The sequence below is a fragment of the Mus caroli genome, unplaced genomic scaffold, assembly GCF_978045245.1.
Source record: "Mus caroli unplaced genomic scaffold, Mus_caroli_1 scaffold_10, whole genome shotgun sequence".
In the NCBI taxonomy this organism is placed as follows: domain Eukaryota; kingdom Metazoa; phylum Chordata; class Mammalia; order Rodentia; family Muridae; genus Mus; species Mus caroli.
In genome coordinates this window covers 34,308,354-34,329,741 of record NW_028227265.1, presented here as the reverse complement: position 1 = coordinate 34,329,741, position 21,388 = coordinate 34,308,354, and the positions used below count along the sequence as shown (strand labels likewise).

At 46.1% G+C, this 21,388-nt stretch overlaps 1 protein-coding gene across 3 annotated transcripts in view; it reads right to left on the bottom strand.

Annotated features, from left to right (window-relative positions):
- Nucleotides 1-20,249, bottom strand: part of Kifc3 (kinesin family member C3) — a 96,946-nt gene extending 76,697 nt beyond the window's left edge. For all 3 annotated transcript variants that reach the window (XM_029480398.2, XM_029480399.2, XM_029480400.2), the window contains exon 1: nucleotides 20,133-20,249. In XM_029480398.2, the coding sequence (XP_029336258.1) occupies nucleotides 20,133-20,240 (108 nt within the window). In that variant the 5' untranslated portion in view covers nucleotides 20,241-20,249. The remainder of the gene's footprint in view (nucleotides 1-20,132) is intronic.
- Between the last annotated feature and the right edge of the window lie 1,139 nt (nucleotides 20,250-21,388).

The following is a 21,388-nucleotide window of genomic DNA, read 5'->3' as shown; positions in this document are numbered from 1 at the left end:
GAAATGGGGGTTCACAATGTTGACCAGGCTGGCCCTGAGCATCCGATCCTCCTGCCCTGGCTTCTAAGTGGGAGTACAGGTGTGTGCCATCACATTCTAGCTCTTTCTCGTGCTGTGCCGTGAATTACACTCTGATAGGTCTTCCCTTCGAATATAACCTGCAGTCCAACCATGTCTCTGCCCAGAGGCCTACCATAGCATGTCTTAGCATCCAGGGACCCTCTTAAAACCAAAGCCCAGTCCCATCACTGTCTTGCTCAGAGCCTTCAATGGCCCCCATGTTAATCCACTGATGTCTCCCAATCTGTCCTTGTTTATTTTTGAGACAAGGCTTACTCTGTAGGGCCTCAAGTCCTTGAAAGATCCTTCTGCTCAGCCTTCCTCCTTCAACTAGGATCATAGGTGCGCACCACCATGCCCAGCTTTGCGCTCTCTCTCTCTCTCTCTCTCTCTCTCTCTCTCTCTCTCTCTCTCTCTCTCTCTGTCGAAGCTGTACGGCCTCTTAACATGTGTACAAGGCATCTGTTGGCTTGTGCTTTACCTCTCATGTCCCTCTGTAAAAGACAGCAAGCTCTACATTCTAGGATCTTGGTCCACAGTGTTTGCTGAGGGCTCCCAGGCAGTTATCCCCAGGCTGGTGTGGAGCAAAGGCCCTGCAAAAGTTTGTGAACAAAGGGCATAGAACAGCTGTTTAAACAAGAACGAGCAGAGGGATGCTTCCGACTTTCCTGCTCCTTGGGGAGGTGGATGGGATGAGGGCCATATAGTTGCCCTAGTTCACCTTCCCCTTCCCCACAAAGTGCAAACTCTAGAGGGGCTTGAGGGAAGGGAAGTGGGGAGGGAGGGTTCTACACATTCCAGAGTAGGGTAGGCAAGAGATTCAGGTCCAGAGTCTCGGGAAGGCGCCTAAGATCATTCTTGTGTTCCTGGTCCCAGATGCAAGGCTAGCATCTGATGCAGAGCTAGATAGATCCCTGCCTGTGGGCTGTGGAGCACGGTGCCACTGAGAAACCTAGCCACCTGGGCTGGGCTGGTGGCACTGCCCATACAGGTGCAAATTCTCGTCTTAAGCCCTTCTTAAACCAGGCTCCCGTGGCCCATGCTCCCTCCCCTCCTTCCATCGAGTTACCATAGGAGAAAAGCAGATTAAAAATGTCTCCCACGTGGCTAGAATAAGGCAGCACCGCCACTCCACCCACATGCATCAGTTCCATGGGTTTGATTTCCTCCTCAGACACTCAGGGACTGAGCTTTGAGAAACCTCCCTGGCTTGACTGTGACCCAGGAAGCTCTTTTAGGACCAGAACAGAGCATAACCCATGAAAGGACTTCACATTCCTTTACAATTCTGTAGTACAGGGAAATAGATTTGGTTGTGGTACCAACTGGTACCAACTGGTTCTCAAAGCAATCAGATCTTCTTGTTTGTTTGTTTGTTTTCCAAGACAGGGTTTTTCTGTGTAGCCCTGGCTGTCCTAGAACTCACTCTGTAGACCAGGCTGGCCTCAAATTCAGAAATCTGCCTGCCTCTGCCTCCCAAGTACTGGGACTAAAGGTGTGTGCCACCACTGCCAGGCTAGATCAGATCTTTACATTTTGATTCATACCAGTAGCAAAATTACCGTTATGAAGTAGTAATCAAATAATTTTATGGCTGGGGGTCGCCATAACATGAGGAACTGTATTAAAGGGTCACAGCATTAGGAAGTTTGAGAAAGGTCCTAGAGCCTAGGCACTTCAGAAAACAAACAACTAACAAAAACAAAAAAAACCAAAAAAACAAAAAAAAAACCCCAAAAAACAAAAAAAAACCTTTCTCCTGAGCACATGCAAAGCAGAAGTAGGATAATCAGAAGTTCAAGGCCAGCATGGGCTTCGTAGGGAGGCGCTGCCAAGTAAATATGGGGCCCCTTTCAGTGGACTTGAGCATGTGTGACTTGGATGATTTAAGGGTTACTAGGTGGCCTCAGAATGGGGTTGGTCACCAGAAAGCCAGTGATTAAAGAGCTGGAACTTTCCTTTAACCTGCAGGCAGCAGGAGCTAGAGACTGGCTTCTGTACATAAAAGCGCTAAACAAACAAACCAACCGGCTATGAGATTTGCTGAGCTTCCAAGACTTGCTGAATGCAACTCCCCGGGGAGGAGCAGGGGGTGGGGAGCGCTCCTGAGCTCTGGCCCAGCCCTTTCTGTCCCTCAGCTCATCTTTTTTGAACAGGCCAGTCAGTTTAAGCAGTTAAATTCCTGCATGCTGGGAGCTGTGTAGTAAATCAGCCGACCTGGGCAGGGTACCCAGGCATCCCTTAAACTTACAGCCTGTGATTCAGAAAGCTCTGCAGATGGGCGAACGTCTCCAACCTCAGGAGTGAGTCTAACCTTGGACTATTACAGGCTATCAAGGATGGGACCTGATGTTTCCAGGTTCCTGGTCTCTTATTCAAAGAATTGAAAATAAGGGCTTACTCAAAATTCACAAAAGTAACAAGATGACTTCGGAGTAACAGAGGAATTCCAGAAGGATACAGTCAAGAGGGAGATACAGCAAGCCACAACAAGGAACCTGGATTTTTGTTTGAGGTTTCCTTTTCTGGAGTTGAGGAGGAAGAGGAGGAGGAAGATGATGAAGATGAAGAGGAGGAGGGGGATTTGATTACTATGGGCTGTAATTTGAATGGTCTCCCTTACGCATCATTAATATTTTATGAATAGAAAGGGACCAGAGGTTTCTAAATACGTCTCTCTGTGTGTCAAATATACACCAGTAGGATTGCCCAATTTCCTGTCACCCTTGGGGAAGGGAGTCAGAGTGAATTTACAGGTGACATAAGTTCTGACGAGATGATGAAGAAAGATGTTCCTTATGTTCAAACCCGGGGCCTTACGCTGGCAGCCGTGACTGGACAGACCCTCTTCTACATGGCCCTTCTACATGGCCGCCCTCCCCGGCCTGGAGACCTTTAATGACCTACCTCATCAGAGTCTTATTTCCACACTGAAACTTTCAGGGCTGACCCGTTAGTCAAAGCAGAGTTGAAAGATTGCTTTGCTTTTTGTTTTTTAAAGATTTATTGTTAAATAGGTGTGGTGACGCACACTTTTACATCTCAGGATCTGGGAGGCAGAGGTGGGCAGATCTCTGTGAGTTCAAGGCCAGCCCTGGTCTGCATTGTAAGTTCTAGGCCTGTACCCACCTGTCCCCTCCCCAATAAATAAATGTAGTTCTGCCGAAAGAAACTTGGGGTGAGGAGGTGTCCTCTCTCTTTTATTTTAAAGATGTATTTATTTTATGTATGTGAGTGAGCCACCATGTGGCTGCTGGGAATTGAACTCAGGACCTCTGGAAGCTCAGTCAGGGCTTTTAACCTCTGAGCCATCTCTCCAGCAACATCCCCTCTCTCTTTTAATCGGAGATGTTCTTCATTCGATTCCAGAGATGCTCTGGAGGGAATCACAGTCAGAGACTACAAATGAAGCTACAAGTGCGCACACAGTGTTGGCAATGTCTTTCCCCTGAAAATGGAGTTTCTGGTGAGGTTCAAGGCTAGGAAGGAGAAACGGCCTTAAGCTGTAGTTAATTGGCCGGCAAAGGCTTCAACCAGGTGCTTGGGTGAAGGGCTTCTCTCTTTTCTCAAATCCATCAAACACGCCCTTGCCTTCCCAGTCTGGCTTAATGTATGCCAAGGAAGTACCTGTTCTACTGAGGCAGGATTTTAAAAACAAGGAAAATTATGGGGGCATGAGGAACAGAGAGAGGAACTCCTCAGAGCAGAGTCTGGCTGAAGCCCCTCTCGCCAGCTGAGAAGAAAGAGTTTCACCCCCAGGACTACATTCACCAGGAGGTCTTTTTCTTTGTATAGATGCTTTCTGTTAAATTAGCAGTGAGCTGGGCATGGCCCTGAAAGTACCTGGCCTCCATTTCTTTTTCCCAGCTGTTCACAGTAAAGATACTTCCCTGTAGTGATACAGACTCGTCACCTGCGGTCCTATCAGGTGCCCCTCAGGAACCCACTGTAATCTCATTTCCGTTCCTTGCAATCCTTTGAAGACAAAGGACTTGTCTTTAAAATCCATCCAAACACCATATCTTGGCCATCTGTAAAGACAATGAAATGGGACTCTCCACACCCTTGCTGTCTTACTGTTAACTCCTGGGCTTAAAAAATAAATAAATAAAAATCTGTATTTCAAATGCCTTTTAGACAAGAAACTTTAACTCTGCTTCATATGATTATTCTGAAATTCCTTTCTGTGTTGAAGCCAAGGACCCGGTTTTTCTGCAGTCAAGGTCCCCAGACTGTGAGATGCATTGTGAAGTTGTGCCTCTGCCATTGTGGTATCTACTTCTTCATCCCCTGGCTTTTGAGAGTCTCTCTGAGCCAGCACTGGTCTACACTTCTTAAACTTCTCCCCCCTCCTTCCTCAGCCTCCCTGTTACAGGGGGGTCCTTAGATCCGTTAAGTGTGCCACGTCTTAAAGGAAATTGGGAAGTAAATTGATAAAGGAAGTTGGGTTTATTTATAGTTTGGCCAAACCTGGAAGAGAAAGATGCCTAGTTTCCGATTTCCTGTTCGGTGCCACATTTTATAGAAAAGCTAAAAAGAAACGTCTAAAATCTGCATGTGTTAATTTACTTTGTCAGAACTGTGGACTCTCTTCCTGGAAGGCCAGTTCTCCTCTGGCTGGCAGGAGGCCGCTGCCCTTCCCTTCTTGCAGTGGAATTCCTGGGGACGTTTTTCACTCTTTGGGATGATAAAGGGAGGGAGGGGGTGAATACCAGAATTTCATTCATATTCTCTCTTTTCCTGTTAAGGCTGTTAACACGGGTCTTTTCTATCAAATACTACAAAACTGTATTTAGGACAAGGAATTAAATCTTTTTTATCATCTCCCACCTAGTAAGACTTTTATGCAAACATTTCCATGCCCCTTCTCAGGAAAACTTCTGTTTACACGGAGCCCACTGCCCTAGGAATACTATGGTCTGGAGCAGTGACCCTTTTCCGACTCCTCCTCATTTCCCGTGTGCCTTTTTCCTTTTTTTCAGACTAGCCAATTGAATCAGACTGTGAAGTCAGACCCTGGGCAATGGGAAAGAAACACAAAACCTAAGCTAGAATTAAAATTAAGTACACGTCCTGTCTCAGTATACCCTCTTGTCCAGACACTCACTTGGAGTGGCGGTCTCTTTCTTTGTGACCCTGAACTTATTTCTGATGCCCTGATGACAGCAATGTTCTTCCACAGCTGATTTAGTTTGGGTTTTGTTTGTTTGTGTTCAGGGGCTGGGGATAGCAGGGAGGCACAGGCTCACCTTGACGAACCAGCCTGCCTCCATCTTAGTCGTAAAAGCCATGTTATAGTTAAGATAAACTAGGTTCATTCCTGTTTATGAGTAAATCTCTGTTTCTCGAGGATGAGGCTGTATCCCACCCTGACCTTAATAACAAATGGTTCTGCAGCCCCTATTCCAGGAGTGGCAACTATGTCTTTGTTTCGAAAGTTATTATGACCACCTGTTGTTATGATCTCCTGGTTATTAACTCCTTGCGTCCTTGTTTCAGGTTGTTATGATCAACTTATTCTGCTTCTGTAACCCCACCTGTTGCCCAACAAATCCCCCATTTAGAAACCCCTTCTCGAATGGTGTGGTAGCGCACGCCTTTAATCCCAGCACTCGGAGGCAGAGGCAGGCGGGTTTCTGAGTTCGAGGCCAGCCTGGTCTACAAAGTGAGTTCCAGGACAGCCAGCGCTATACAGAGAAACCCTGTCTTGAAAAACTCATAAAAAACAAACAAACAAAAAAACAAAACAAAAAAGAAAGAAAGAAACCCCTACTCATGGACTATAGCAAAGTCCTTACCTTCCCCATGTCAAGAGATCTCTTGAACCCCACTTGTAGGGAGAGACAGCCTGTATACATAAACAAAAAAAAGCTTGCTTTAATTAATTACTTGCTTTAATTATTTTGTCCATGATTTGGGTCGGTGGTCTTTCTCCTCAAATCTGTGGGATTAACAACCTGCAGGCCTGAGAACACATCTACTCTTAGACCAAGTCTAGAAGATAGTTTGGACTATTTTTACTATTTAGTAAAAAGGGGAGGTCAAAGCTTCACATGTAAGTCCTTGGTTTTTCTGTCTAAGGCCTGGACATTTCCATACATCCAGGGAGTCTGTTAAAGCTCTCAGCCTATTTTGCCCAGATGAGAATGCACTGTTTGTAAGTGCCTTCATTTATTCAAGAGTTTCTTTAGAAGGAAACTGGGAACGGGGCCTGGTTTACTGAGGGAAGGACCACACATGGAGCTGACAGTCAGGACCAGCCTTCAAGATGTCTTCTGGGGGCTGGGGTGCAGAACACTTGTTTGGCGTATGCAAGTGAGACAAACCCACCTCTGCCTGGAGCAGGTGTTAGATGTTGGGAAACTGCTGTTGAGATCATGATGAGTGTTAATAAGCTCCTTAAGTTCCTACTGGAAGCATGGAAAAGTTTGGGCGCTGGGGCAGTCTGATTCCATAATTGACAACTGAACTCTTCAGAATCCAACCATGGCCCTAGTGGCTCTCAACCTTCCCAATACTGTGACTCTTTAATACAGTTCTTCATGTTGTGGTGGTTCCTAACCATAAAGTTATTTCCATTACTACTTCATAACTGTGATTTTGCTACTGTTGTGAATTGTAATGTAAATATCTGATATGCAGGATATCTGAGATGCAATCCCTGTGAAAGGGTCATTTGATTCCCAAACCAGTCCCCACCCACAGGTTGAGAACTGCTGGTCTACTCTCTTGTCAGCATCAGGAGTTCTGAGAGAAAACTACTCAGGCCCAGCTGACCGCCCCTCTCCTGGAGGTGCAGTTGCAACCTGGACTGTCTGAAAGACTAAAGTGCAGACATTTTGCTATTGTGGCCTTAGTAAACTCTAGACGTTCCCATAACCATCTTTGCCTAGCCCAGAGGGGTGACACTTCCACTAGTGGTCTAGCAAAGTGTCGGCTGTGACCTGTGCTAGAGACAACCCAGTGATTGGTGCAATCGCAGACCTTCATCTGCAAGTGAAGTGTATTGTTATTCGTACAATCATCCTTTCTAAGGCATATAAGCAGGCGGTTCAGGCTCTCTTGGTGAGTTGGCTGGGAGACAGATACCATCCTGTGCTGTCTCCTCTGGTGTTGCAACATCAGGCTGGCTCCACAGAAGTCTTTCAGTCAGTCTTGTTGTACCTAGTTTTAGTACCGTGGGATGAGGAGTAACCAAGAATGCAGTAGCAGACAAAGCAGCCAAGGCTACGGGTTAGCAGTCACTCAACACGCGAGCAGCAAGGCAGCCCGCTCCCTGGAAGCTGAAGAGGCTGAGCAGGTCAAGAGTGGCCAGGGCAGGGGCAACAGATGGGTAGAAAGAGAAGACAGAGAGCTGAGGCAGAAGAAGTGAGGAACCTAAAAGCCAAGAAGAAAAACTGCAAGCCTTGCTTGCTATTGGAATTCTGAAGAAGTCTGGCCTTGGTGGCGCACGCCTTTAGTCCCAGCATTCAGAGGCAGAAGCAGGGGGATCTCTGAGTTCAAGAACAGCCTGGTCTACACAGTGAGTTCCAGGACAGCAAGGGCAGAGAAAAAGGACAGAGAAACAGTGTCATTGAAAAACCAAAATTAATTAATTAATTAATAATAAATAAAAGTAAAAGGACCCTGAAGAATCATCAGGCCTTTAGGGCCAAAAATTTGAGATAGTCCAGGCTTAGGACCTATAACATGGCTGCAAGCAAGGTCTAAGAAATCTTCCTAGGCTCCATAGAGTGCCAGACATAGCTGGGTGTGTTGGCACACACTTGCAATCTCAATACTAAGAAGGTCGAGAGTTCAAGGCCAGCCTGAGCTACTGATGGTCACCCTGTGTCAAAAACAAAACTATAGATAGATAGATAGATAGATAGATAGATAGATAGATAGATAATGAAACTTCGGTGATGATTTCATTTTTCTTTTCCCTTACCCCCTTAAACGTTAATTTCAGAATCTAAGATGCTAGTTCCCTTTGGCATCATGAAGAATGTACTTTTTCTGTCTTAATGGCAGCTGAGAAGATCAGAGGACCCAGGGATTAACAGCAACAGGAGCAAAGCACATCGGAGCTTATGCCTGCAGCTCCATTCGCCTGACTTCAGGGCTCGCAAGTGTCACCAGGCAGACCATTTCAATAGTCAGCTTGATGAAATGAAAAACAAACAAACAAAACCCCTGAGGCACTGCTCTGGATTTGTCTGTGGAGACATTTCCGAGGAAGTTTAACTGAGGACGGAGGACCCACCCTGATGCAGGAGCACCATCCAGTAGGCTGAAATCCTCACGTGCATTAAAAGGGGGGAGGGGGGAGAGGAGAAAGCGAGCTGAGCTCCCGCTCTGCAGCTGCTCAGGCAGGAGCACACAGCTTCCTGATGTTTCCCTGATGTAACAGACTGTATCCTCAAGCTGATGCTTTTCCTGATGTAACAGACTGTATCCTCAAGCTGATGCTTTTCCTGATGTAACAGACTGTATCCTCAAGCTGATGCTTTCCCTGATGTAACAGACTGTATCCTCAAGCTGATGCTTTCCCTGATGTAACAGACTGTATCCTCAAGCTGATGCTTTCCCTGATGTAACAGACTGTATCCTCAAGCTGATGCTTTCCCTGATGTAACAGACTGTATCCTCAAGCTGATGCTTTCCCTGATGTAACTGTATCCTCAAGCTGTGAGCCAAAACCCTTCCTCTTTTCATTTGCCATTTTGTTTGGGGTATTTTGTTACTGCAATGAAATAAGGAAGCCGGCATGTCTATTTGCCAGTTCTAGGAACCTGCTGGAACAGTTTGAGGCAAATGGTTACCTGGGTCCAAAGGGTTAGCTATAATTAAGCAATGCAGCTGGGCGTGGTGGCACTCACCTCTGCCCCCAGGACCTGACAGCCAGATGGGGGTTGTTGTAAGTTCGGGGTCACCTAGTCTATACAGCTAGTTTCTGGCCAGTGAGGGCTACAGAGTAAGAAGGCCCTGGGTTAAAATGACTTTAAACAAAAGGTGTGACTGGGTGCAGGAGTGGTGGCTCAGAGGCTAAGAGCACTGGCTGCTCTTCTAGAGGACCTGGGCTTGCTTCCCAACGCAGTTCACAACTGTGTGTAACTGCAGTTTCAGCGTATCCGATGCCCCCTTCTGGGCTCTGAGGGCACGGTCTAACATGTGTGCAGGCAAAACAGTCATATGCATGAAAATGATTTCTTTTTAAAAAGGCAAAACAAGCCAGGTGGTGGTGGCACACGCCTTTAATTCTAGCACTTGGGAGGCAGAGGCAGGCAGATTTCTGAGTTCGAGGCCAACCTGGTCTACAGAGTGAGTTCCAGGACAGTCAGGGCTATACATAAAAACCCAGTATCAGAAAACCAAAAAAATTAAAATAAAAAGGCAAAACAATCAAGCCTAGAATTCAGATTCCATTTTACTCACCGACGTATTTGTATTGATCCGTTTATTTTTATTGGCTGACTGATTGATTGATTGATAGGGTCTTACTATATAGGCCATGCTGGCCTCCAACTCACAGAGATCCACTACATTTGCCTCCTGAGCACTGGGCTGTTATGCCTGGTCTTTGATTTCTCTTGTTGTTCCTGTACAACCTAGGTTAATTCAGGTAAGTCACCTTTTAGGTGACGAAAATGACACTTAGAACCCACCTTTGCGATAAACTGCTCTATGTGTGTCTGTGTCTGTGTCTGTGTGTATTATCAATTTAATTATCTTATAAAGCCCTTTTACAGGGGTCTCAACCTTCCTAATGCTGTGACCCTTTAATACAGTTCCTCATGTTGTACTGACCCCCAACCATAAAATTATTTTGTTGCTACTTCATGACTGTAATCTTGCTACTGTTATGATTTTTTTTTCTGGTTTTTCAAGACAGGGTTTCTCTGTATAGCCCTGGCTGTTCTGGAACTCACTTTGTAGACCAGGCTGGCTTCGAACTCAGAAATCCACCTGCCTCTGCCTCCCGAGTGCTGGGATTAAAGGCGTGCGCCACCACTGCCCGGCTCTGTTATGAATCTTAATGTAAATATCTGATGTGCAATATGTCTGATGTGCCTGTGAGAGTGTCCTCTGACCCTTCTCCCCACCCCCACTCCCACCCCACAAAGGGGTCATGACCCATAGGTTGAGATCTACTTCCTTGTTAGGTGTTCAGTGTGTGCCTTGGTAAAAGTACTTCCTACTGGTCAACCGAAGGTCTACAGTGTTGGAGTCAAATCCAGGGCCTTGAATATGAGCTCTCACCACTGAGCTACACTGTCAGCCCAGTATATGGTCTTTTTAACCAGGTTAGTGCCCTTTCTGAAGAGAAAGTTCACACAGACTGTTTCTACACAGGCTCTCTCTATGTCTGTGGTTCGTTACCCTCTGGGGAATCACAAATTCCTAACAGTAGCAAGATTCCAGTTATGAAGTAGCAATAAGACAATTTTATGGTTGGGGGTCAGCACAACATATGGAACTGGGTATTAAAGGGTTTCAGGATAAGGAAGGTTGAGAACTACTGCTCTATGTAGCTCTGGGAGGCCTGGAACTTGATATGTAGACCAGGCTAGCCTCAAACACACAGAGACCCTCCTGTCTCCTGAGTGCTGGGATTACAGGCATGTACTACCACAACTAGCTACTGAATTTCTCTTAAAATATGCACGCCTTTAATCCCAGCACTCAGAGGCAGAGGCAGGTGTAGCTCTTAGAATTCACGTAGTGAATTCCAGGACAGCCAGTTACATAGAGAATCTCTGTTGGGGGGTGGGGTGCTGAAGGAGCTGAAGGGTTTTGCAGCCCCTGGGGCAGGGTGAGCAACAGTGTCAACTGGCCAGAACCCCCTGGAACTCCTGGGGACTGGCCCATCAACCAGAGTACACATGGGGGACTCATGGCTCCAGACACATATGTAGCAGAGGATGGCCTTGTTGGACATTAGTGGGAAGAGCGGCCCTTGGTCCTGTGGGGGTTCAATGCCCCAGTGTAGGGGAATGCCAGGGCAGGGAGGCTGGAGTGGGTGGGTGGGGGAACACACTCATAGAGGCAGGGAGAAGGGGAATGGGTTAGGGGGTTTTCTGGAGGGGAGACCTGGAAAGGAGATAACATTTGAAATGTAAATAAAGAAAATATCCAATAAAAGGAAAAGAGAGAAAGAGAGGAAGAGAAAGGAAGGCGGGGGAGGGGGAAGGAAAGAAATAACCTAGCTGTATGCCTGTAATCCTAGCACTCAGGAAGCTGAGGCAGGAGAGTGAGAATTCAAGACCAACTTAGGCTACAAAATAAAATTTGATCTAAAAAAGTAATGAATAAACGAATTTCAGAGCTGGGCAGTGGTGGCTCATGCTTTTAATCCTAGCACTTGGGAGGCAAAGGCAGATGGATTTCTGAGTTTGAGGCCAGCCTGATCTACAGAGTTATTTCCAGGACAGCCAGGGATACACAGAGACACCCTGTCTTGAAAAACAAAAACAAACCAACAAACAACAACAAAACGTACCTTGGACTAGAATGTAGCTCAGTGATACGTAACTGTCTAGCATGCACATAGCTTGGGTTTGATCTGCACCAAGAAAATAATTAATTAATAAAAACAGGAAAAACTCAAATGTCTGAGGCAGGAGGATTATCATGAGTTTGGGGCCAGCTTGGGCTACATGGTAAGCTCCAAGGTAGCCTAGGCTACAGAGTAAAACTGTCTCAAAAAAGGACAAAGCAATAGCTAGCAGGGCAGGCGTGCTGGCACATTTCTGTAATCCCTGTGTCTTGGAAGCTAAGGCAGGAGGGTCATCAGTTCAAGGTAAGCCTGGGCTACCCAATGACACTTGGTAGGGAGGAAAGTCCTAAGTGAGTTGACCTGGGCATGCCTCATGGGAGTGGCAAAGACTTCTCCCCTAGTGAGGCTCTGTGGCATGGCACAGCCTTTCCTCTGGTCTATGTGCAGATATTCATCCTGAGAGCAGAATATACCTACTATACCTTTCTCCCCACCCCCACCCCAGTGTGTGTAGCTTGAAGACTACAGAGGTTGCCCCTACGGGAGGGGAGATCAGCGATGCCTGCCTCCGAGTTCAACTGTTTATGATAAGCCTGCCCCCTTGTTTATCTGTGTGTGATAACCCCGTCTCCTCTATCAGCTGTCTACACCACCATCCAAGGAGCCTAGACCACAGGTCTCAGCCTTTCTCTGTATGTGCATCTGTCATTTCTCCATCCCCTCCCTCTCCCTAGTCAGGGTTCTGGGACCCAACTGTACAAGGATGCAGCAAGATTCTGGAAACAAAACAAAACAAAAACCAAAAGCCCACAAAACTCATACATAATAAATAAGTTAAAATAGTACATTTAAAATATTTCAATAGGGCCTGTGAGATGGGTTAGCCAGTTAGCTTGTCTCACAAAGTGACCTCCCGAGTCCCATCCCTGGAACCTTTGTATAGGAGGAAAGGAAGAACCAACTCCTGGAGTTGTCCTCTGACCGCCACAGTCACTGTGGCACAACACACACACACACACACACACACACATTAGTAATGACAATAATTAATTTAAAAATAGTCTAAAAGACAATGTGAAGGAGCAAAGTTGGGCTTTTTGTTTGTTTGTTTGTTTGTTTTCCCCTTTGAGACAGAGTTTCATGCTGCAGCCCAGGCTAGCCTCATCCCCATGCCAAGCCTCACCTACCCAACTATTAGGATTATAGGGTTATGCTACTATATCCAGCTCCTGGTTTGTTTAGTTGGTTTGTTGGGGTGTTTTGTTTTGCTTTTGTTTTATTGGAGACAGTTTCACTCTCTAGCCCAGGCATGCCAATACTCCTGCCTAAGCCTCCTTCCAAGTATTGGGATCAGAGTCATGAACCATTTTTTCCCAGATTTTAAATTCTGATTTTTAAGGGGAGTCCTCCAAGAAGTACTTGACATATAATGATAAAGGAATCTTATATCATAAGGATGGAAAACCTCATACCATGCCTATATAAGGCCAGGGTGCCTATATTAATATCAGATGAAGTAAATACCAAAGCAAGAGAAAATGACCAGGAATAAAGGAAAATATGACATTACATAATGAGAAAAGGGTCAGTTTGTCACCAGAAGAAAACCTCACCCCATGAGATGCCTTCAGAATCAACTCAGAGGCCAGGCAGCCTGTCAGAGAGAAAGCAGCTCCTTCATAGAGAATGAACGGCCCCTCTGGTGTCACCCAGGGAAACATGAAGAACCTCCCTAGGCTTTATCACTCTCAGCCAGATTAAAGACCACTAATTTCAGAGGTCACATAGCTAGGTAACACACTGCTAGTCCCCGCTGCCTTCCTGGCTGCAGTGTGTGTTGTGGCTGTGGTTGCCAGCGGTACTTTGAGGAACCTGAACACACTGGCGTTTTGCTTGGGCCTGCAGCCGACAGACAGGTAACTAGGAGGATGAAAGGCGAGCCTTACACGGTGTCTGCCTCATCTCCTGCCTCAACCTTCGGGTTAAATCTGAATGACTTCTCCGTGTAAGCATGTTAAACATCTGAGAAATGTTTTGCCCAAAACTATAAAACAGGGTTAACTTGACCTAGACTTGCCTGGTCTGTCTCTCGCCCAGCCTTCAAGGCTAATGACACCCACAGCTACCATGACTGGAAACACCAGACCAAGAAGGCAGTGCAAAGAGGTGGCTCCTGAGCACCTAGAAGAGCCCCACCTTTTCACAGAAGTGCCATGAATATTCATTCTTCACCATGTCCTGGCCTTCTGGTCCTCTGCATCTCTATCTCATAGGGTAAGGAAGGTGATTTCCTTCATCTATTTATTGTTTTATTTTGTGCTTTTGAGACAGAGCCCCGCTATGTAGATCACGCCGATATAGAACTCACATGTACTTTAGGCTGGCCTTGAACTCGTGACTCTTGTGTTTTAGGCTCTTGACTGGTGAGCTTGTGGGCATTTGCTACTATGTCCAGCTGGAGAAGCTGATTTGGGAGCAGAGATCTCTCTTCTCCATCCTTTGCTCCCTGGCCAAGCCTTCAGCCACCCATATAATACATCTTTATCCACAACATCCGTTTCCCAAGCACTGGTCTTTCCATAGAACAAACACCTGGATCTCATAACTACTTGACCAAGAAGAAAGATCCAACCTAAACATATGCCTAACAACATAGGTTTGAATATAGGCAGCAAGATCTGTAGAAGCTATAGAAGAGATGAGGAAACAGACAGTTATAGTTAGAGACTTCAGTACACCTCTCTCTGTGATTGACGCTATAACTAGGCAAAAAATAAACAGATATAGGATTGAGTCATCCCAGCAACTGAATGGCTCTCACTGACTTTTATGGAATCTTTCATCAAATAAAAGCAGAACACACCGTCTTCCCAAGTGCACGAAGAACACTGTTAGACCATATCGTAGCCCATAAAACAAATCCCAACGCACTTACTTAAAAGGAGCTCATCTTTTGGTTGTAAGCCAAGCCTTTAATGGCTAAGCCATCTCTCCTGCCTACTTAAAAAGGCTTAGAATGATATAAAATTGTTTTCCAAAAAGGAATTAAAAAGGGAAAGGGGAATAACAGCATACTTCTTTAATTTAGTTTAGCTTGATATTTGTGTTTTGTTTTGCTTGAGGGCAGGGTCTTCCTTTAGAGTCCTGGTTGGCCCAGAACTAACTATGTAGACTGGCTTTTCAAATTGATGGCAATCCTCCTGCCTCTGCCTCCTGAATGCTGGGATTTGACAGACATGTGGCCCCACACTGGCAACAGCGTATTTCTAAAGTGGGAATCTTAGTCTGAATAGAAAAACGTTCAAACCAAACAAAAATGAAAATATAGCCTATAAAATTTTGTGGGACATCAGTAAGTGGTGCTTAGGGGAAATTTATAGCATGAAATGCTTATTTTAAAAGAAATAAGAGGCACCATTCAAAAGTTCATCTAGACCAGGCATGGTGGCACATGCCTGTATTCCCAGCACTCAAGAGGGAGAAATTGGAGAATAGGAAGTTTTAAATAGGAGACTAGGAAGTCTTTGTTTTGTTTTGTTTTTGTTTTTTTTCCAGAGCTGAGGACCGAACCCAGGGCCTTGCACTTGCTAGGCAAGAGCTCTACCATTGAGCTAAATCCCCAACCCCTGAGAATAGGAAGTTTTAAGGCTAGTTTGGGCTACTTAGCAAAATCTTGTCACAGCATGTGAACATGTGCACACACAGAGAGAGAGAGAGAGAGAGAGCGCTAATCTTCCTCCTTAACTAAGAAAAAAAAAGCAAAAGCAAAGAAATAATAAAGCTAAGAAGGAAAAAAAAGAATCAGTAACTATGAAAATGGAAAAACAGAAAAAAAAAAAGAAAAAGAAAAGAGAAAAGAAGAAAAGAAGAAAAAGAAAACAACCAATGAAACTGAAGCTGAAGTCCAGGGTGACGTAACAGCTCTGTGTCAGCTTCTGGGAAGGCTGAAGCAAGACAGTCACTTAAGCATGTAAATTCTAGACTGAAACTGGGGAGGTGGCCAGCTGGGATGATATTTGTAATCCCAGCATTTAGGAGGCAGAGACAAAAGGATCATCACAGATTTGAAGCCACCCTGCATAGTGAGCTTCAGGAGAGCCAGGAATGCCTAGAGAAACAATGTTTCCAATAGACATTTAAAAAGTTGTTCTAAGCCAATTTAAGCAGCAGAAACACACATAGGTAAAGGCCCACTCACACACACACAGAGCAAGCGGGGCTGGTTGTTCTGATGCCCGGGCACCTGCTTAGAACCACAGGACTCAGTGAGTGCTACAAGTTTAAGACTAGCCAGTGAGCCAGGGCGTTACATCAACAAAACAAAACAAAACAAAACAAAAATGAAAGCAAAGTGTGCTACACAGTGAAACTCTATCTGGAAAACCCAAAGATCCAATGATCAGAATAAAACAAAACAAAACAGTAGATTCTTTGACAAGACAAGATCAGTAAAGAAATGCACATAGCAGTCTGACAATTCAGAAGAAAAGGAATCAATTTATTAACCCTCAAACCACTACAACTCCAAGAGGGGACGGAAGACTCAGTAACCCTATACCTATTAAAAGGAATTGACTGTCTAGTTCAAACACACCCCCACCGAAAAAGATTCCAATCCTTATACTTAAAGAACATATTAAAATGTGTTTTTCATACTGTCAGAAAAATAGAGGAGGCTGGACGTGATGGTACATGCCTTTAATCCCAGCACTCAGGAGGCAGAAGCAGGCAGATCCTTGTGAATTCCAGGTCAGTCCTGTCTACATAGTGAGATAAGATCACCAGGTTTATAAGGAGATATCCTGTCTCAAAGAAGAAACTAACTAACTAAAACACCTGTAAAGTGGGATTTCCCCAGATGAGGCGTTCCTTCCTGTGAAACTCAGAAGCAACTGAAGGCAATTTTAACTTGTTTTAATTAATTATTTAATAAATATTTTGAGACAGTGACATAGATCTCACTATGTAGTTTCGGCTGGCTTGGAGCTCATTCTATAGACACAAACCTTTCCACAAAGGTCACCGGCAGGCTCTTTCTCCCAGACCCCAGTTAAACACTGTGTGCTGAAGCATCTTCTCTTCTTTGGAGAGTTTGTTTTCTTCTGCTTCTACTTCCAAATTCAAGCTGCTGCGTACCCTCACTCCCTCTTTCAAAGACATAGGTGAAGATATTGAAATGGCATGGATGTCTTTTGATTCAGAATTGGGAGGGGGGGCATTCACCACAGAGAAATTTCTAGCACATTGAAGCCCTGCCTACTATATTTGATTCAAGCCCCAGCCCGCCCTACACACAAAAAGCTCACAAAGAAAAAAAAAAGTCACTTAATGAAATGCTAATAATTATAGTTCTTTCCATTCAGCTCTCAGAAACTCCCTTGGGAGTCTCATCCCCTCCTGCTAAGCTCCCACAGACCCCACAATTATGCCTTCCACATTGACCTTAGAAATTTCCCTCATACTCCGAAGTCATGCCAGGAGTGACAAGGGGCAAACAACTGTAAGTAACTAAAATAACTAATAATAAGGTTGGCTTCATTTTTTTTTTTTTTTAAACACGGCAACCAAGTGTAGTGTTACAAACTGAGACTCCCAGGACTTGGAAGGTGGGGATAGGAGGATTAGGAGTTCGAGGTCACCCTTGGCGATATAGTAAGCTCAAAGCAAGTCTGGGTTACCTATGGCCCTGTCAGATGGAGTAAGGAAGGGACTGGGAAGAGAGTGCAGAGGTTAAAAACAATTGCTGCTCTTCTAGAGGCCTGGAGTTTGCTTCCCACACCCACACTGAAATGCTCACCGCTGCCTGTAACCCCAGCTCCAGGGAACCCAATAACTCCAGCCTCCAGTGGCGGCCCCTGTACTCACATGCACACGCCTCCACCCACGACTGCAGCCAGCACACACTCAGTTCTGACGAAAGTCTCCTAGCCCTTTCTTGGAAACTATGGAAAGGCGGAGTGAAGTGTAGAAAGACCAAACTAACTTGAATGACACAAGCTTACGTACTCCCCTTCGTCACTGAACCCCAACTCCTCTCTAACTATAGGACTGTGCAGTGCAGTTTCTCAATCCCACAAATCAAGTACAGTTGGCCAGAGCCAGGGTTCCCAAGGAAACTGCAGGCCGGAAGGGCAAAGGGTCCATGGTTAGGAAACCTATTTCCTAAAGGTGAAATAGTTCCATGGGAATCTGAAGTGTTGGTTGGCAGTGTCTGCAGACACGAAGAAAAGGTAAATGGGGTTCTGGAAGCCCGTCTGGCAGGAGGGGTGGGTGGGTCTCCTCAGGCCTGCCTGTGCCTAGCAGCTCCATATACAGCAGTTTCTTCCACTGTCAGATCTTAGTTAAAGAGGCATCCCCTTGCTGGATAGTGGTGGCGCACACCTTTAATTCCAGCATTCAGGAGGCAGAGGCAGGTGGATCTCTGCACTTGAGGCCAGCCTGGTCTACAGAGTGAGCTTCAGGACAGCCAGGGCTACACAGAGAGAAACCCTGTCTAAAAACAAAAATGGCACCCCCCAAACCCCCAAGGCCTTTCTCTCCATGCCTATTTACTAAGTGCTTATTGGACTAGACGCTCATGCATGAATTCAGAAGTGGCTTTCTAGTCCCAGGGAAGAACCTGCCCTAAGGTCCTAGCTTGTCTCCTGAGTTCTTTTTTAAAAAGATTTATTTATTTATTATATGTAAGTACACTGTAGCTGTCTTCAGACACACCAGAAGAGGGCATCAGATCTCATTACGGATGGTTGTGAGCCACCACGTGGCTGCTGGGATTTGAACTCATGACCTCTGGAGGAGCTCTTAACAGCTGAGCCATCTCTCTAGCCCCAGTCACCTGAGTTCTTATCTTGTTACTCTCTGGAGGCTCCATGGGAGCCCAGATCAACATTCCAGGCACACTGCAAGCTATGAAAAATGCAAGCCAAAGGAGAGAGGAAAATGCTGACCCATGCCTACATATGAGACAGGAGGATGGAAGTGTGGCAGCCAGATTGGGCTATGTGGTGCGTTCAAGGCCAGCCTGGGCTCCCTCACAAGTAGAACAAGGCAAAACAACAATACGAATAAGCAGGATCGAACGCCAACTCTTTCGGGAAACACCAAACCGGTTCAGAAGCCTGTATAACGCCAGCAAACCCATCGGGAGCTTCAAACACCCAAAGGGACAGCATTTGCCCCAGCTTCCCTGGCACACTGCACTTTGATTCAGTTTGCAGAGGTTTTAGTTGGAGATGCTAAGTGACCCGAGTACTGATGGGCTCATCAGTGCTTGACCTGGCCCAAAGGAAGCAGGGCATTCTGATTTGGGAAATATTTCTAGATAGCCAGGGCCACCCCCAAACGGCCCTCTTTCTCCATTCCCATGACATTCTGTCCATCCAATGCAAGGCTACCCTAGCTGTCTACCATGAAGGCCACTTCAGGCCGATCTTCGTGACTGTGAGCCAAGGAGAGAGGAATTATGTCGTCAGCCTCGTCAGTGGGGGCCGCCAGAGGAAGAGGGTTCCCAGAGCAGCAGAACTGGGGTAATTAAACACACTGTGGCTGGGTGTGTTGATGAATGTCTTAAACCCAGTTGCAGGGGGGTGGGGGTGGATCTCTATGAGTGAGAGGCAGCCTGGTGTACATGATGAGTCTAGGTAGGCTAGCCAGGGCTACATAGTGAAACAGTCAGAAAAATAAAAGAAAGAAAGAATGAATGAATGGAAGGAAGGTAGGCAGGAACAAACAAACAAACAAGAGACAGGGGTCTGAGAAGTACAGCTCAGTGCCTGCCTAGTAGGCATAAGGCCTTGAGTTCCATCCATCCCCAGCAAGAAGGAGGAGGGGGAGGGGGAGGGAGGAGGGGGAGGAGGAAGGGGAGGGGGAGAGAGGGGGGAGGAGGAGGAGGAGAGAGAGGGGGAGGAGGAGGAGGAAAATATTAGTGCATATTCTAGAAGAGGAAGACCATGAAGATGGGAAGGGGAGGTTATCAGTTTGGGGAGTCACGGTGCTAGTAATGGAACCCTGACCTTGTGTGTGCTGAGCGATCAGTTCTATCATTTCCCTAGATTCCCAGGCCTGGGGAGGTCTTTATATTACTCTGATCAATGCTGTGGGCAGAGGAGGGCTGGGGACTATTCTAGAGTGGGTCCCTTTAGTTGAGAGATTATTACCTAAAAGCACTGCATGTCCATCCATTTGGAATGTCATTATGCTAAAAGGCCTTCCCAGGGGCCTGTGAAATGGCTCAGCAAATAAGAACACCTGTCGCCAGGCAGAAGGCCAGTGTTTGGTCCTCCTAGCGCTCGTGGTGAAGGAGAGAACTGTTTCCTACCAACTGGCCATACGTCCATGTGTGATCCTGCGTGTGCAGAAGCATGCATATACTCAAGTAAGTACATGTTAATTTGAAGAAGCAATTTCTGAAATCTCAGCCCTCAAAGACAAACATTTAATTAAAATCTTTTTTTTTTTTCCTTCATGACCTGATAAGTAACTTGAGCCCCAGAAGCATAGCGAGTCTCTAGTCCCTGCCAGAGAAACCCGTCTTACCTGAAACCTCTCTCTGCCTCCCCACCTCCTTCCCACTGCCCCACGGCCGGGTCCTCACCTTATTCTGCCATGCGACTCCAGTCTCCACTTCTGGCCTGTCTTTGTCTCTGGAGCTCCAGGAGCCTGCCAGGGTCCTCTTTCCAAACAGCTGCTCGGCCCAGAACATTGCCTGAGCAAGCTGCCTTCCCGACTGCCCCACAGCCTCCAGGCTAAAGTCCAAATTCCTAAGCAGAACACCTCCCTGGAGGCTCGGCAGCCGTCCCCTCCTTCCTGCCCGGTGTCCTTTAGTTATCACTCACAACCAACCAAGACTTCAGAGAGCACCGTCCAACAAGGACACACTGGAACACATTGTTTTGAGCCTGCATAAACCCCTTGTGTCTTTTTCAGTGTCTAGTGCTGTCTCACCACAATCTTCCCAACTTGACATTCAAGGGGCTAAAGCAGGAGCATTTGAAGTTCAAGGCCGGCTTGGGCCAAATAACGAGTTAAGACCTTGTGGCAATAAACAGAAACAAAACCAAACCCCTTCCTTTTTAAAATCCTGTCGCAAAGAGTGGGACCATGGGTCAGAGCAGAGTATAGGCCTGGTATAAGTGAGGCCCTGGGCTCTGTCCTCAGCACCATAAAAGTGAGTCCCAATCTTCACACAGCTGATGACAACCATTTCTTTTTTTTTTTTTTTTTTTTTTTTTTTTTGGTTTTTCGAGACAGGGTTTCTCTGTATAGCCCTGGCTGTCCTGGAACTAACTTTGTAGATCAGGCTGGCCTCCAACTCAGAAATCCGCCTGCCTCTGCCTCCCGAGTGCTGGGATTAAAGGCGTGCGCCACCACGCCCGGCTGACAACCACTTCTGTCAACAACTCATTTACACCCTGCTTGTGTGGCCATTGCTTTACTTCTTAGGGGAGGGCGACTTTCTATAACCCTCACCTCATACTCTTAATTTTCTCTGGCACCATGCAAAGCAAAAGTTATCTGATCATTGCTTCTACTAAATTTTTCTGTATTTGCTATTTTGGTTTGACGAGACAGGGTCTCACACTGACGTTCAAACTGGACTAGAACTGTGTAGCCCAGGCTGGCCACCAACTCACTATAATCCTTCTGCCTTAGCCTCCCGAGGGCCGGCTGGAATTAAAGGTGTTAGTCACCATGATCGGCTATTTTAAATTTTTTGTTTTGCACTGGGAAGTGCTGGCTATAGGCAGATCTCTGTGAGTTTGAGGCCAGCCTGGTTTACAGAGCTAGTTCCAGGAGAGCCAGACTTATACAGAGAACCCTGTGGTGAAAGAAAGAAAGAAAGAAAGGAAG